The 17150-nt window shown below is 50.4% G+C and overlaps 1 protein-coding gene across 1 annotated transcript in view; it reads right to left on the reverse strand.

Moving 5' to 3' along the window:
• The window catches only part of LOC117976364 (uncharacterized), a 145069-nt gene that overhangs the window by 64153 nt on the left and 63766 nt on the right, over window positions 1-17150 (reverse strand). The window contains exons 24-31 of the mRNA XM_063597944.1: window positions 14426-14637; window positions 12743-12931; window positions 11781-11920; window positions 10592-10754; window positions 10394-10480; window positions 4779-4916; window positions 4564-4683; window positions 3329-3421 (exon numbers count right to left, since the gene is read on the reverse strand). Of these exons, the coding sequence (XP_063454014.1) occupies window positions 3329-3421; window positions 4564-4683; window positions 4779-4916; window positions 10394-10480; window positions 10592-10754; window positions 11781-11920; window positions 12743-12931; window positions 14426-14637 (1142 nt within the window). The remainder of the gene's footprint in view (window positions 1-3328; window positions 3422-4563; window positions 4684-4778; window positions 4917-10393; window positions 10481-10591; window positions 10755-11780; window positions 11921-12742; window positions 12932-14425; window positions 14638-17150) is intronic.

Consider the following 17150-nt stretch of genomic DNA (forward strand, 5'->3'; position numbering starts at 1 on the left):
AGGGTCACATATGCCACCTGAGTCTGCCTAGCTCTAAAACTCGTGCTGGTGCCTGAAGGGGGCTGGTGGGGGAAGCAGAGGACATCTTTGCAACTCCTCCACAGAAAAGGAGGCCCCAGAGAGTGCCCCACGGGAACCAGAGGACCCAGAACTTCTGGGGTTCAAAGAGGATGGCATCTGGGTACCCAAGTGGTCAGGCTGGGGTGAACATGTAGCTAGTCCCAACAAGGGTGCTGAAGGGAGCAGTGGGGAGGGGAGCAGTGGAGGGTGGGAGCAGAGAGGTCCAAGGCTCCACCAACTCCCAAGGGACGTGAGCCTCTCCCTTTCCTGATCTGGGCCTCAGTTTCCCCATCTGCAAAGCAGGTTTAGCCCCGTGGTTCTCAATCCAGCCTGTGCATTACAATCACAGGAAAAGTTTTTTTTTTTTTTCTTTTCTTTTCTTTTCTGAGACGGAGTCTCACTGTGTCACCCAGGCTGGAGTGCAGTGGCACAATCTCGACTCACTGCAACCTCTGTCTCCCAGGTTCAAGAGATTCTCCTGCCTCAGCCTCCTGAGTAGCTGGGATTACAAGTGCCCGCCACCATGCCCAGCTAATTTTTTTTTTTTTTTTTGTATTTTTAGTAGAGATGGGGTTTCACCATGTTTCCCTGGTTGGTCTCGAACTTCTGACCTCAGGTGATCTGTCTGCCTCGACCTCCCAAAGTGCTGGGATTACAGGCGTGAGCCACCATGCCTGGCCTGGAAAGGTTTTAAAAGAATGCCTGGTGCCTCCTTTGATGAGATGCTGAATGAAACATGATACACCCAGACAATGGAATATTATCTAGTGCTAATATAAAATGAGCTATTAAGTTGAAAAAGACATGGAGGAAACTTAAATGTATGTTACTAAGTGAAAGAAGCCCATCTGAAAAGGCTGCATACTGTATTCCCACTCTATGACATTCTGGAAAAAGGCAAAACCACAGACAGTAAAAAGATCAGTGGTTGCCGGAGGTGGAGTGTAGGAGGAGGGATGAAAAGGCAGAACCCAGAGAATTTTTTAGGGCAGGGAAACTGTTCTGAATGATGCCGTAATGGCAGATCCATTACATTATATGAATCTGTCAAAATCCATAGGCTGGCAGGGCATGATGACTCACACCTGTGACCCCAGCCCTTTGGAGACCAAGGCAGGAGGACTGCTGAAGGCCAGGAGTTGAGACCAGCCTGGGCAACAGAGTAAAACCCGCATCTCTATAAAAAATTAAAACATGAGCTGAGCGTGGTGGCATGCACCTGCAGTCCCAGCTACTCAGAAGGCTGTGGTGAAAGGATGGCTGGAGCCTGGGTGGTGGAGGCTGCAGTGAGCCATGATCATGCCACTGCTCTCCAGCCTGGGTGACAGAGTAAGACCCTGTCTTAAAAATTAAAATTAAAATTAATGTTTGAGCTGGGCACAGTAGCTCACACCAGTAATCCCAGAACTTTGGAAGGCCGGGGCAGGCGGATCACTTGAGGTCAGGAGCTCAAGACCAGCCCGGCCAATGTAGTGAAATCCCATCTCTACTAAAAATACAAAAAATTATCTGGGTGTGGTGGTGCATGCCTGTAATCCCAGCTACTTGGGAGGCGGAGGCACAAGAATCGCTTGAACCTGGGAGGCAGAGGTTGCAGTGAGCCGAGATCATGCCACGGCACTCCAGCTTGGGTGACAGAGCGAGACTCGGTCTCGAAAAATACTAATGATAATAATGTTTGCACTCATTAGATGACCCAGCATCCAAGCTTCCAGGGCAACCCATCCCCACTCCCCGATGAGTTCGGGGGATCGATCACATGGGCTCTGAAACCAGAATGCCTGGGTTCCCACCCAAGATCTTCCACTGGTGAGCTCCATGATCTTGGGCAAGTCACGCCACCTCTCTAAATCTCAGAGCCTCACCCACAAAATGACAATGGTGCTCCATGCCCCCCACAATAGCATCATGAGGTGACCATGAGCTAATCCACAAAGAGGGTTTAGAACAGAGCCTGCCACGCAATCATTTCACAGACATCAGCTCCTGGAACAAATGGTTAATATGATGACATTTCCTCCAATCTAAGATGCCAGCAGCTCTCAAATGGGCCAGATCTCTGGGAACTCCACAAAAGCAAAAGGTTGCTAGTGAAACAGTGACCTGTGTCAAGGTGAAGATACAGACCGACTTCAGGGACATCAACCTGTGAAAGCTCATGCCTCGAAGAATAAGCAGTTCCCTCCATTCAGAGCCATTCTCGGGCTCCATTCAAGTTTCTAAAACCCAATACACAAGGAATGAACAGCAGGTGTTTAAAAAAATGCTATCAGGGCTGGGCGCAGTGGCTCGTGCCTATAATCCCAGCACCTTGGGAGGCCAAGGGAAGAGGATCGCTTGAGCCCAGGAGCTCAAGGCCAGCCTGGGCAACATAGCGAGACCCTGTCTCTACCAAAAAAAAAAAAAAAAGTACAAAAATTAGCTGGGTGTTGTGGCATGTGCCTATGGTACCAGCTACTCAGGAGGCTGAGGTGGGAGGACCGCTTGACCCCAGGTGGTCAAGGCTGAAGTGAGCCGTGATTATGCCACTGCACTTCAGCCCAGCTAACAGAGTGAGATCCTGTCTCAAAAGAAATTTTAAAATGCTATCAGGCTAGGTGCGGTGGCTCATGCCTGTAATCTTAGCACTTTGGAAGGTTGAAGGAGAAAGACAGCTTGGGGCCAAGAGTTTAAAACCAGCCTGGGCAACATAGTGAGACCCCACCTCTAATTTTTTTTTATTGCTGTCAAATTAATGGTGTGCCCCATGTCTCCTGAGGGCCTCATCCCTGTTGGGATTTCCTATTTACACCTCCACATCCTTGAAATAGCCACCCCCTAATTTCTGTGCACACACCATGCACAGCCTGCTCAGTGAAGCCACAAATCTGGTGGGGGGGACAGGGCTCCCACCTGGATGTCTTTCTCCACCTCCAAAATACCCCGGGTCAACAAAGCCCTCTTGAAGGATTACATGGCTTCTCCCAAGCCCAAATATAGGGTAGAGTTTGGAGGAAAACTCTGCTTCTGTCCATTTTCAAGAGTGAAATGTGATCCTTCACCCCCTTCAGCCTGGACCATCACTTCCAAATGATGGATGTGGAAACCTCCCTGCCATCTGTTCTTGATTCTGCAGGGCTGTTTGGCTAAGCACAACATTGCAAGTGTGGCCTCCCTCCCTCGGGCCCCCATCCTGCCTTCTTTCTACCCATCTCCCAGCAGGCCAGCTGCTCAGAGATAACCCTTGGCAGGCGAGTCAAGGTCATCTCCAAGGGAGCAACGTCCATACCTGGAAGTTTGGAGGAAATGTTGGTCCGTGAGGATGCCTGAGTTGGAAGAAAAATGCAAAGTCGGAGTCAGATCCGTTCAGATGGACCGAGGCCTGTTGCGGGGAGAGTTGAAGAGGGGTCAGAGGGAACAGAGAGAGAGATGCAGAACACTAGGAGGTGGCTACTGGGCAAATGCATCCCAGAATATGCCCAAAGCTCAAACCAGAAACTTCTGTCCTCCCTTAATATTCCTCAGCCCTGAATCTTACGCAGGCTGTGCTACTGAAAAAGGTTGCTTAGGAAGTGACATCCTGGATGGGGGGCTGGGAAGACCACTATGGAACCCCCTACTCCCTGCCATGGTGCCTACTCATGCCTCCCACAGCCACACCACCTTCTACTTGACCCTGACCTTGAACCAGGCACTGTGCTACCAGGTTCACAATGACCACCTCATTTAATCCTCAACACTGCTTTGCTGGGTTGCTGTTACCATCCCATTTCCCAGCCAGCAAAACTGAAGCTCAGTGGGATTCAGTAATTCACCCAAGGTTACACAGCTAGTTAACAGTGGAACTGGGAATTGAACTTGAACTTATATAACACTAAAAGCCCACTAGATTGAAAGCTCCTCAGAGATGGGAACAGAGATGGGGACAGAGTCACCCAGCAGAGATACAACCCATCCATGCTGAATGAATGGACAGGAATGAACACGTCCACGGATGAACAAATGAACAGCCATGAATGAGTAAATATACCTACAATGGCTGCTATATATTCACCAAACTGCATTTCCTTTTCTTCCTGGACATATAGCTAAAACTACATTTCCCAGCCTCCCTTGCAGCTAGGTGGGATCATGTGATGAGAACCCAGGCAAAAATGACCTTTCTACCTATGGGTCTGGCACATAAAAGCCTCCTGCATAATTCTCCACTCTCTGTCCCTCCATCTGCCTGCTGGGGCAGAGCCACAAGATGGGGAGGCCTGGATCCTGAGAGACTGCATGGAGCAGAGCCACGCTGAACTGCACATTAACACTGGCCTTTCACAAAAAGCCAAACATTGTTTACAACAACAGTCAATGCATCCTGACTAATCACACACACCCTGCCAAAATAAGGGCTGTGCTGTTGGCTCCCCAGGGTCATGTCTCCTGCCACCTCCTCAGACATCTCACACAGGGCACCTTCACTAAAGGTTATTAAGACCCGGCCTCCCTCGGCAAGGGAGCAGAACTCAGTCTCCTGACCTGGGATGTGACGTTGTGATTGACGGCAGCTCGTGCATCCATGCCAAAGTTGAATGTTCCTTGGGGACTGTGTCTAAAGATGATGCCCCCATCCAAGCTCAGGGCCTGGGGGAAGCTCAGCTGGGAAGAAATAGACAACACCCTTTACTTCCGCTAACAGCCAAGCTCTGTGTGGAGGGCACAAACCAGTGTCTGCCCAATCTGGGGACCCATACCTGGTAGGAATGGGCCAAGTCCAGGGCCAGGCTGTGCCGGATTTCCCCATGCTGAGATCTGTCATGATGCAAACCCTTCAAGTGCAGGACAACTTTCCGGTCGACTTTCAAAGTGGCCTCGACCTCCCTGTTCTTAGCCTGGGTGTGTGAGAACCAGAGGCACTGAGAGAGGTCTCATCCCATCTCTATGTGCCTGCAGAAGCTACCCTGGGAATCCAGTGGTCAGAAGAAAGTAGTCCAAAGATTGATGGGTTATGGAGCAGTCTACACTCTTCCACTTATAGGGCAGGAAGCGGGGATGGGTACACAGGAATGGTAAACTCCAGTGCCTACAGGTAAGATTAGCAGGGTGGGCTTGATGGAACAAATGTGAATGTGTCTTGCTCAAAGAAAGTGCCTTGGGAGTAGTTTATTTTGTTCATTGCCATATTCCTAATACTTAGCACAGGTCCTGGCACATAGTAGGTGCTCAATAAATATTTGGACAAATGCAGAACCACTAGTTACAGCCTGAAACCCCAAGGTCAAAGCTGTGCTAGAGTGAAAGAATGAGTAACTCATAGTGGAGCTGGCAGAAGAACACTCATTCCACGATGACATCCATGTCCTCATCACTGGAACCTGTCAATATGTGACCTTTCATGGCAAAAGAGACTTTGCAGTGTGATTGGACTGAGGATCTTGAGATAAGGAGATTATCTGGGTGGCCCTAAAGTAATCACAGGGATCCTATGAGAGGGAGGCAGGAGGGTCAGAGTCACACAGAGACTGGAAGATGCCACGCTGTTGGCTTTGAAGGTGGAAGAAGGGGCCATGAGCCAAGGCATGCAGGCAGCTTCCACAAGCTGGAAAAGGAAAGGAAATAGACTCTCCTCTGGAGCCTCCAGAAGGAACACAACCCTGCTAATACCTTGATTTTAGCCACGTGAGATCCATTTTGGGCTTCTGAATTCCAAAACTGTAAAATCTGTGGCGTTTTAAACCACTAAGATTGCAGCGATTTGTTATGGCAGCCATAGCAAACTAATACACAATTACTCCATCATTTATTCACTCAACAATCATTTAGCTTCTGCCACAGGCCAAGTACACAGTAGCATGTTGCCATCTTTTCCTACCTGTGTTGACTGAGAAGTTAAAAATGCCTGCCAAGGGGCTTTATCATTGGAGTGCATCTTTAAAGGGTGCTCGGCTTTACTTTAGAACCAAGATGGAGGAAGAGAAATAAGGGTCCAAGAGGAGAGAAAAATGTATGTCATTAAACAGCTTATTTTATTCTATTTTAAATTTTATTTTATTTTAGAGACAGCCTCGCTCTGTCACCCAGGCTGGAGTGCAGTGGCGTGATCTCGGCTCACTGCAACCTCCACCTCCCAGGTTCAAGCGATTCTCCTGCCTCAGCCTCCTGAGTAACTGGGATTACAGGAGCCTGCCACCATGCCTGGCTAATTTTTTTTTTGTATTTAGTAGAGATGGGGGTTTCACCATGTTGGTCAGGCTGGTCTCGAACTCCTGACCTCAAATGATCCGCCTGCCTCGGCCTCCCAAAGTGCTAGTATTACAGGCGTGAGCCATCTCGCCCAGCCTAGACACGGTTTTAAAAAGAGCAGACAGCCAAATTATATGAAACGAAACGACTGCCATTTACTCAGTCAGACCCTGTTGTTGTCAGCTGGGATTTGAGGCCTGGTGTGGTCACACCGTCTGATTTTCTTCTTATAAACACCGGAAATCTGGGTTTTACTCAAAATCTTCTGATTTTCAATGGTAGCAATTAATTTCCTTAAAAAATTTAAATGCTAAGCAGACCAAACAAAACCCATCTGCAGGTTGAATTTGGCCCATGGCGCCGGCTCTGCAATCTCCGGTTTAAGAAACAGCAAACACCATCGGGAGCCACTTCTGCAGGTGTCTAAGGCTGTCATCCTGCCATTTGTTTCTCCCTAGAAGCTCCAATAACTGTACTACCTTATCCCCGGGGAGCCACACGCAGCCTCGTTTAACTAATGGTGAAGGGAGCCCCCAGAAAGGTGGGTCTCAATGCTCAACAGCTGCCTGGTTCACCCTCCTTCCCAGGGGCTGTTGCGTATCTTGCAAATAGAAATGGCCGGGCGTGGTGGTTCATGGCTGTAATCCCAGCACTTTGGGAGGCTGAGGCCGGGGGATCACCTGAGGTCAGGAGCTCGAGACCAGCCTGGCCAACATGCAGAAACCCCAACTCTACTAAAAGTACAAAAATTAGCCGGGTGTGGTCATGGGAGCCTGTAATCCCAGCTACTCGGGAGGCTGAGGCAGGAGAATCACTTGAACCCAGGAGGCAGAGGTTGCAATGAGCCGACATCGCGCAGCTGCACCTTAGCCTGGGCAACAGAGCAAGACTCGATCCTCAGTCTCAAAAAAAAAAAAAAAAAAGCGATGGGAGGGGTCTGTGCATGAACCTGGGACATGGAGGTTGCGGTGAGCTGAGATCAAGTCATTGCACTCCAGACTCCAGCCTAGACAACAGAGTGAGACTCTGTCTTAAAAAAAAAAAAAAAAAGAGAGAGAGAGAGAGAGAAACAATGACTATCTCCCTTGCACACAGTAGATGCTCCATAAATGCTTGCTGAAAAATACGGTGCTCTCCCAGAGTATCAACTCCTCCTAGAGGTGTCAGGAAGAAGACCCGGATGGGGTTCTAGTAGGCATTTTACAACACCACGTTGTAATCCTCACAGCCACTGCATACAGATGAGTACTGCTGCTCCCATTCTGCACACAAGGAAACTGAGGTCCAGAGAGATGAAATAATTTGCCAAGGACACACAGGCAAAAACAAGTTTCACCCCTAGGGAGCCACATGTCAAGACCCTCAGCCAGGTGTGGTGACTCTTATCTGTAATCCCAACACTTTTTTTTTTTTGAGACCAAGTCTCTCTCTGTCACCAAGGCTGGAGTGCAGTGGTGGGATCTCGGCTCACCGTAACCTCTGCCTCCCAGTTTCAAGTGATTCTTGTCCCTAAGCCTTCGGAGTAGCTGGGATTATAGGCACCCGCCACTATGCCCAGCCAATTTTTATAGTTTTTTTTAGTAGAGATGGGGTTTTACCATATTGGCCAGGCTGGTCTCGAACGCCTGACCTCAAGTGATCCACCCACCCTGGCTTCCCAAAATGCTGGGATTACATGTGTGAGCCACCACACCTGGCCTAATCCCAGCACTTTGGAAGGTGAGGCAAGAGGATCCCCTGAATCCAAGAGATCAAGACCAGCCTGGGAAACACAGTGAGACCTCCATCTCTACAAAACATTTTAAAATGAGCTGGCTGTGGTGGTGCACACTTGTGGTCTCAGCCACTTAGGGGGCTGAGGTGTGAGGATCACTTGAGCTTGGGAGGTCAAGGCTGCAGTGAGTGAGCCATGATCGCACCCCTGCCCTCCAGCCTGGGTGACAGAGCAAAGACCCTGCCTCAAAAAAGACCCTCTAAGTCAGGGGTCAGCAACTACAGCCCCTGGTCCAAATGTGGCCTGTTTTTGCAAGTGAAGCCCTGTTGGGACACAGCCACGCCCGTTCATTACGTATTATTCACGGTGCTCTTGAATTGTAACGGTAGTTATGAGTCAACAAGACCTGAACCATGTGGCCCATGAAACCTAAACTAGTTACTATCTGGTTCTTTCCAGAAAAGTCTGTTGACCTCTGCTCTGGATCCTGGCATGCAATGGGTGTTAAATAACATCATGGCGGCAACTATTCATTGAGCACCTACTATGTACCAAGCCCTGTGGCTACGGTGGTAAAGTACTCATGGAGATCATGAGCTTTCCAAATTAGCAGAGGAGCCAGGGATTGATGAATCACACAAAAATAGAACTGGGGCCAGGTACGGTGGTTCACACCTATAATGTCAGCATTCTGGAGGCCAAGATGGGAGGATGGCTTAGAGTCCAGGAGTTCAAGACCAGCCTGGGCAATATAGCAAGACTCTGTCTCTACTAAAAATAAAAATAAAAAATAACCAGGTGTGGTGGTAGTGTGTGCCTGTGGTCCCAGCTACTTGGTAGGCTGAGGTGGGAGGATCACTTAAGCCTAGGAGGACAAGGCTACAGTGAGCTGAGATTGTGCCACTGCACTACAGCCTGGGTGACAGAGTGAGACTTTGTCTTTAAAAAAAAAAAAAACAAAAAACTGGGATTTGTGATAGGTACTAAAAGCGAAAGATATAGGGCAAGCTGGGTGCAGCGGTAATCCCAGCACTTTGGGAGGCCAAGGTGGGCAGATCACTTGAAGTCAGAAGTTTGAGACTAGCCTGGCCAACATGGTAAAACCCAGTCTCTACTAAAAATACAAAAATTAGCCAGGAGTGGGAATGCACGTCTGTTATCCCAGCTACCTGGGAGGCTGAGGCAGGAGAATCACTTGAACCTGGGAGGCAGAGGTTGCAGTGAGCAGAGATTGCACCACTACACTCCGGCTTGAGCGACAGAGTGAGACTCTTTCTCCAAAAAAAAAAAAAAAAAGAAAGAAAAATATATAAGGCATCGCTAGGGTAAGCACGGGTGTGTGTGAGGTGGTCTGGGGGTCAGGTGAGAGGATGCTTGAGCTCAATCCTAAAAGATGAGTAGAAGGGAGGAGGCAAAGCTGAAGGAGAGGGTGACGGCTCCAGGCACACAGGACACGCAGAGGTCCCGAGGCAGGAAAGAGCCAGGCGAGGAAATGCGAAGAGGCTGGATGAGGCAGATGCAAGCCACGAAGCAGGGCTGAGGGGACAGGACTGGGGCTTTATCCCAAGAGAGGCTGTCAGAGTTTCAGAGCATGCGGGTGGCAGGGTTGTGCTGGCCTTCAGAATATATCCCTCTGACTGTCACATAGACTGTACTAGGGAGGACCAAATGAAACAGAGAATCCAGTCAGGAGAACCTTTTTTTTTTTTTTCCTGAGGCAGTGTCTTGCTCTGTGGCCCAGGCTGGAATGCAGTGGCGTGATCTCAGCTCACTGTAACCTCTGCCTCCTGGGTTCTCCTGCCTCAGCCTCCTGAGAAGCTGGGACTGCAGGTACCTACCACCATGCCCATCTAGTTTTTATATTTTTAGTAGAGACAGGGTTTCACCATGTTGGCCAGGATGGTCTCGAACTCCTGACCTCAGGTGATCTGCCCGCCTTGGCCTCCCAAAGTGCTAGGATTACAGGTATGAGCCACCACACCTGGCCAGGAGAACTTTTTTGTGTGTGAGGTTGGGGGGCGGGGGAGTGGTGTCTGAGTCTTGCTCTGTTGCCCAGGCTGGAATGCAATGGTGCAACCATGGCTCACAGAAGCCTCAACATCCTGGGCTTAATCAGATCCTCCTGCCTCAGCCTCCCCAGTAGCTGGGACTACAAGCACATGCCACCATGCCTGGCTAATTAAACAATTTTTTTTTCTTTTGTAGAAACAGGGTTTCCATATATCGCCCAGATGGATCTCAAACTCCTGGTCTTAAGCGATCTTCTCACCTCAGCCTCCTGCGTAGCTAAGATTACAGGTGTGAGCCACCGCACTCAGCCCAGATAACATGTTTTTAATCCTATTGAGCGATGACAGCAACTTGAACCAGGGCTGACTGCGGTGCAAAAGCCTCTGGGGTCTCCGCTCTTACCGTGTGCTGATTCCAAGTAACCAGGCACCCCTCTGTGTTCCTGGGGATGACTTTGCCATCGTATGGATGCGTCAGACCTGCACAGACCTGGGAGGGACAACCACATACATGTACACACTCATGCAGGGAGTGAGGAGGCAGCTGGGGCCTTCCTCTGGCTCTCAGGCCCCTTCCGGGCTATGCCCCAGACCCACTCACGTAGGGGTGTCCGGCCTGGCAGCCCAGGACCACGGTCTGCAGGGTTTCCTCTCGGCCATTCAGGACAACCCTAGTCTCCAGGGAATAGCGCTGGTGTCGCCTATCAGCCGTGAAGGTCTCCTGCAGGAGGAGGCTCTGCGGGATGGGCAGGTGCAAGGGGTGCCTGGTGTGCAGAGGGAAAAACAGGCCAAAGCCATTAAAGCAGCTGGCAGTGTCGGGGGACAATTGTGCCCCACGGTCTCAGCCTGGGCCTGTCATGAGCTTGCAGAGTTAAGACTCTGCCACAGAGAAGAGAACATCAGGACACCTGGCAGCCCTATGCTTTACAGTTTGGCATCCAGAACCCTTCACCACCTCACTGTGCCAGAGAAGTGGGCATGGCTGGGGTCCCCGTCGCCATTTGACAGCAAAGACCCAAGGGGATAGATGACACACAGCATCTGGTGTCACACAGACTGGGATTAGAATCCAGGCACGGTCTTTCACTAGCTGTGTGACCTTGGGAAAAGGACTTGACTGTTCTGTGCCTCAGTTTCCCCATCTGTAAAACGGAGGCTAAAATAATACTGATTGGACACAGTGGTCAGGATCAGAGATAACATACATGAAATGAACACAAGCTCCCCAAGGGCAAAGGTTTCTGACATTCCGGTTCTCTGCCATTTTCCACGTGCCCAGAAGAGCACTTGGTCCATAGTATGTGCTCAATGAATGTAAATGGGATAAAAACACGAACGAACACTCTGCCAATGATGCTGCTGTTCCTTTGTCATCACTGCTTCTGTTTAGGCTGTAGCTGACTTATCTAAGGCCATACAGCTGCTCAATGCATAGCCTGCAGTCCAAGATGGCTCTGCTCATCCCAACCTCGTGCTGTTCCCTGCACACAGGGAACTGTTTGAATGAGCTCGTCTCTGGGAAATGAGAAGACGCCCCAAGCAGCTCCAGGCTAGGATGATGAGACTCTTAACTCTGCTCCCACCTCAGCAACTAATGGAGGGGGCGAGGGATATGGGAGCTTTCAGGGGAGGTGGCTCTTCTCTGGGATTTAGGTTCCATCTGGGCCCCAGCAGCAGGTCAGCAGGGATTCTCCAGGTAGCTCTGCCCATCCTGTTCCCCCTGGGGATGCTCCGTGCTAGAGAAGGGGAAACTTGCAGGGGTGTCAGCTGAGCAGAAGGGGCGCACATACCTAAGGAGCAAGGCCCCCCGTTTCCGGTACAATGTCCTGTCTTGCCTCAGCTCCTCCAGCTCTCCTTCCAACTGCAGGCCCCGAGGCTGGCCCTGGGCACCAATCCGCACAGCCGTGAGCGACACCTGGGTCTTCCGGGGCTGCAACAAGATCCAGGCTGAAGAGAGGGACGGGCCAGCAGGACCAAGCTGCAGACCTGCCTTGCAGGAAGGCAAGGGGTAGCGCCCCACAACCTGCCCATCACCCCCAGAAATGACTATCCGAGAATGGCTACTGAACTGGGCCACAGCCTCCACCCTGATCAGACCACAGGATCCCACCGGCACACCACCATGGCTAGACCTCCCTAGGTACCCGGGGGAAAGAAGAACTTGGACTTCTCAGCTAAAGGAAGCCAAGCTTTGCTCCTGGATCTTTGCTAAAGTGACCAGGGTCCATTTCACAGGCCAAGAAACTAAAGCTTGACTGGGCGTGGTGGCTCATGCCTGTAATCCCAACACTTCGGGAGGCTGAGATGGGAGGGTAACTTGAGCCCAGGGCTTTAAGACCAGCCTGGGAAACAGCAATACCTCGTGTCTGCTAAAACAAAACAAACAAACAAACAAACAAAAGTCAGTGATGCATGGTGGCATGGGTGGCATGTGCCTATAGTTCTAACTACTTAGGAGGCTGAGCGGGGAGGATCCTTTAAGCCCAGACGTTCGAGGCTGCAGTGAGCTATGACAGCATCACTGAACTCTAGCCTGGGCAACAGAATGAAACTGTCAAAAAATATATAAGAAAAGAAGGAAAAGGAAAAAGGAAAAGGAAAGAGAAAGAGAAATAGAGGCTCCAGGAGGCCCAAGGTCACAGGCCAAGCCAGTAGCACAAAGCCCTTTTCCATCCGAAGCAGGGAGAGAGGTAGGAGACCGAGGTGAGGGATTCGGTGGTCTCTTGGCTGCACGGGCCTCCTGGGCTCTTACCCGCTCCAGGTGCCTGTAGGCCGCTGTTAGGTTCAGCTCCTGCTGGGGGCCTTTCAACCAGCAGTTCAGGATCTTACGGTCCCGGCTGTTCTCAGCATGGATCTCGCCCTGCACTGCTGCGTTCCAGGCTGACTCGAGTTCGCTCCAGCTGTGGAAGAGGCTCTGTGCCAAGACTGTCACTGTGGAAACCTGCAATGAGGTGAGGAGGGGGACCAAGGCCTTTGCACACCATATTTCCTCCACCTGGGATATGCTTTCATCTCTTTCCTGCTTGGTGAACTCCTCTTCATCCCTCAAAACCCCTTCAATGCCATTTCTCTGACGCCTAACCTGACTGGTGCAGGTAGGCTAGTTTTCTCTACAGGGCCTTGAGACAAGAAGAAAAACTCCTCTCTGTTGCCCCAACCCTGAGCAGAAATAATTTCCTTTTCTCCTCTTCAGTTTGGGGAGGGAATCTGATCTCGTTGGGCCACTATTACTAGTAGCCAGGGTGTCTGTACCCTGAAGGGCACATGCTGGCAGGTGGCCTTCTCTCCCTGCACCATCACCATGGTCTTCAGGAGTCCTAGGAAGAGGTGGGTGTCATCTGGCTCGTTTCAGAGCTAGGGGAGGTAGGCCATTTGCAGCCGCCACCCTGGCACAAGCCCCCCATGGGATGGTTCCCTGTTGGCCACCATCCCTTGTTCACACAACTCAGGGGTCTCATGAGGAGAAGTGACAAGGACAAGACAGGGTTTGGGCGTGGCTGAGCCCAATACCAGAACTTCATAACACTTTGTCCCATGTCACTGATCCTCGGTTCCCCACCATCAACTTCCTCATTTCCTAGAATGGCACTTCCATCCCGCCAGATGCTTGGGCCAAGACTTCAGAGCCATTTATTTCCTTTCCTTCACTCCTTCCCCACCACTAGTCCATCAGCAAATCTGGCATCTCCAGGATCTGGACACTTGCCGGCACCTCCACTGCCACCACCCTGGGCCAGGCCGCCATGCCCTCTGGTTGGGTGAAGGGCAGGAGCCGGCTAGTCGACTGCACCTCGCTCTCCTGTCTTGGCATCCTCTGTTACATAGAGGCCTCCTCATGGTCCCTAAGATTACCACCGCTCTTGACTCCAACCTGGTGCCACCCAGCCCTGCCTCAGAGGGGACTGTGCTGCCCTCGGATGAGCCCAATCAAGGCCCAGACCTTCCCCACATCCACGCATCACCCAGACAGTCCACCCGCCAGGCTCCCTCAGCCCTGCAGATGACACTCATGGCTTTTCTCCCAAACCTTTTCTTGCTTCTGCACCAAACGTGTGCAGAGAAGCAACATCATGACAGTCAGTAGTTGGCATCAAACCGACTTACGTCCTAGAAATTTTCACTGTGTTTTTTTGGCAAAAGCCGAATGTCCATCTGTTTCCAAAGTCCTGTTTGACTTGCTTTCCTATTTTATATTTCTCTCCCCATCATCTGCCGAGCAGGGATGTGGGAAATCTAGATTTTCTTTTTTCAGGTCTAATTCTTCTACGTCACTTAGGAACTAAACTCTGATAGTTGCAGGCACTGGGCGGGCCAGACTTCACACAACTGTGAGCTGCTATCTGCCTACAGGCCTCAGCTTTTATCCGCCTCTGCACCAGAAAAAGATCTCAGTGGCAGGGGACCAGACATATATCGGGGGCCGAGCACTGCTCACCCGGAGGTAGGTGGTAGCTGCGGTGTAAACCTGGATCTTGCCTTCCCTGTTGGGGCCCTGACTCCTGCAGCCCACGCTGACCACCAGGTCCTTTAGGGTCCAGGCCTTGCCCAGCGTTAGCTCCAGGACAGCTTGGAACACAGCTCGGTGTGGCCAGTATAGCCTGTGAGCTGCAGAGACCATCAGCCAGGGACTATCCAGGTTCAAGGCTCCTGCAAGCAACAAAGAAGGAGAATCTGGTACGCGGGGTAGAGAGGAAGCTTCTAGCAGGAAGCGAGAGGTCCCGAGAGTCTCATCACAGCCGCAATGGACAAATCTCAAAACTGGGAATAACTACGCATGAGGGAACTTTCTAGGACATTGGTAATGTTGTGACTCATGACAGGTGTTTGGATCACCCAGATGTATACACCTGTCAAAACTCATCCAATCGCACCGTGGAGATTTATACATTTCACTCTGCTTAATGAAACACAAGCTGAAACGTTTAGGAGTGAGGTGTATCCATGTCTACAATTTACTTTCAACTGCACGGAAAAAATAGAGGGCTGGAAATGCAGAGAGAGAGGTGATGAGGCAAGGGGGGTCAACTGTTAATAGCAGAACCTAGTATGAGAGGATGCTGGTAATCACTGTACCATTCATCCAACTCTTCTGAATGCAATTTTTTCATAATAAAACATTGGAAGGTCAGGCGCAGTGGCTCATGCCTGTAATCCCAGCACTTTGGGAGGCCAAGGCAGGAGGATCACTTGAGTCTAGGAGTTTGAGTCTAGCCTGGGCAACAAAGCGAGACCCCATCTCTACAACAAATACAAAAATTAGCCAGGCACGGTGGTGCTCACCTATATCCCAGCTACTTGGGAGGCTGAGGTGGAGGCTGCAGTGGCTGTGATGGTGCCAATGCACTCCAGCCTGGGCAACAGAGGGAGGCCCTGTCTCAAAACAAAACAAAACAAAACAAAACAAACAACAAAAAAAAACACAGGTAGAAATGCTGAGGGCTGTGAAGAAAAACAATAAAGAAGGAATTTGATAAAAATTGGTTAGGTCAGCAAAGGCTTCTAGGAGGAAGTGACAATTTACCTGATACCTAAATGAAAGACAAGGAGGAGGTGATCAAAGGGGCAGGCAATCCACCCCTGCTGGAGACAGGAGATTTACTGTCTGGAGAAACTGAGGCAGACAGGCTCAGATGCAGGGACAAAGACACAGTGAGGGGAAGGAAGAGCCGCGGAGTTGAGAAGAGGGAGACATTGAAGAGTGGGCAGTCTGGTCCCTGCCCAGTTGCTCCCTTCCCACGGGAAGCAGGAAGATGGCACCACAGAAGAACAGAAGGAATGCACAGATCCCTGGAGAGCCAGGTCCCCACCCAATTGCTTGATTGATAGGGAAACCCACCGGTCTGCACATGCCTCACCTATGTATAGCGCCTCTTTCCAAACAAGTTTTGAGTCTCCAGTTAGTTTTCTATTTCATTCATGTTCTTTCAAGGTGATAAAGATCTTATTTCACTTTATAGATCACAGTCGGGATCTGGCAAACTCGGGCCCTCCAGAACATCTGTCTGGTTGCTCAGTTTTTTTTTTGTTTGTTTGTTTGTTTGTTTTTGCTTTTGAGGTCATGGTCGTTCATTTATTTCTCATTACATTGGGCTGGGCCAAGAGTCATGCGCCAGCGTATAGATTACGTTATTCTGTTGCTTTCAGACAGAATTGGGATCCAGGTTCTAATTGTCTCCCAAGTTCAAGACTTGGATCATAACCAGAAGAGAGCAGCCACTGCTGCGGGAGGCTAGGGGCTGCTGGAGGAAAGGCAGGAAACAGACCTAGAGCTGACCACACGTGGGGTTCATGATCAAGGGCGCCCCTCTGGGTACCCGAGGATCCTGCACACAGCTCATGGGTCGGGGAGCCCACAGCAGCCCCTCAGAGTGAATGGGGATGGCACAGGCCTGGGTTTGGAACTCCGGAGCTGGAAGGACAACTGCATCTGCCCAGGCAGGACCTGAAAACATGTCCTTCCATTTGTATCCCAAAATCCTGTGTAGAGTCTTTCCATGAGGACAGGGCCAGGGCTGGCTCCTGGGCCTCTGGGTGGCCTCATGGGTCATTCAGTAAAAGTCCTGCAAACTTGTCACCATCTGGGGACATTCCTGCCAGTTCTTCTCCATGCCCTTCTGTGTGAGACACTGGGCAACTGCTTTAGGCCATTCCTGATTCTTCTTCCTCAACTCTTCAAATTCAGAAGATTTCTAATCTTTTAGGAAGCTCTGGATCTCCAGTTACTCCAAAGGTGAATTACCTGGTCTGATGAGTTTTCTGGTTCTTGGTTTCTTTTTCCTTTTTTACTTCCTGAGGGCTTCTAGTCATTTTAGTCAGATGTCTCACTTCCTCCACTTTTATTCCTGAGTTTTCTCCCGGGATCCTTTTTACGGCAGCCTTAGGGCCTAATCCTGGGTTGGCAGAGAACTAGCACTCACTCTCCCCTAATGGGATCCAGGAGAGTCAAGAGGTGGCCAAGTGTGGAAATGTGTTCTCTCCTCTCTGTTTCAGCGGGTCTCTTACTCGAAGTTTTATAAAAGGATTTTAAGGAGAATAGATTTTTTTAAATCTGTGCTCCAGAATATGAGATCCCTAACTTTGCTAAACTGCTGGTTTTAATTAAGTCCTCAGGCAGCTTCTGAGTACACTCAAAACATAATTACCCTGTTTGAAAACAGGGT

This window comes from Pan paniscus, chromosome 18, assembly GCF_029289425.2.
Source record: "Pan paniscus chromosome 18, NHGRI_mPanPan1-v2.0_pri, whole genome shotgun sequence".
Lineage (NCBI taxonomy): Eukaryota > Metazoa > Chordata > Mammalia > Primates > Hominidae > Pan > Pan paniscus.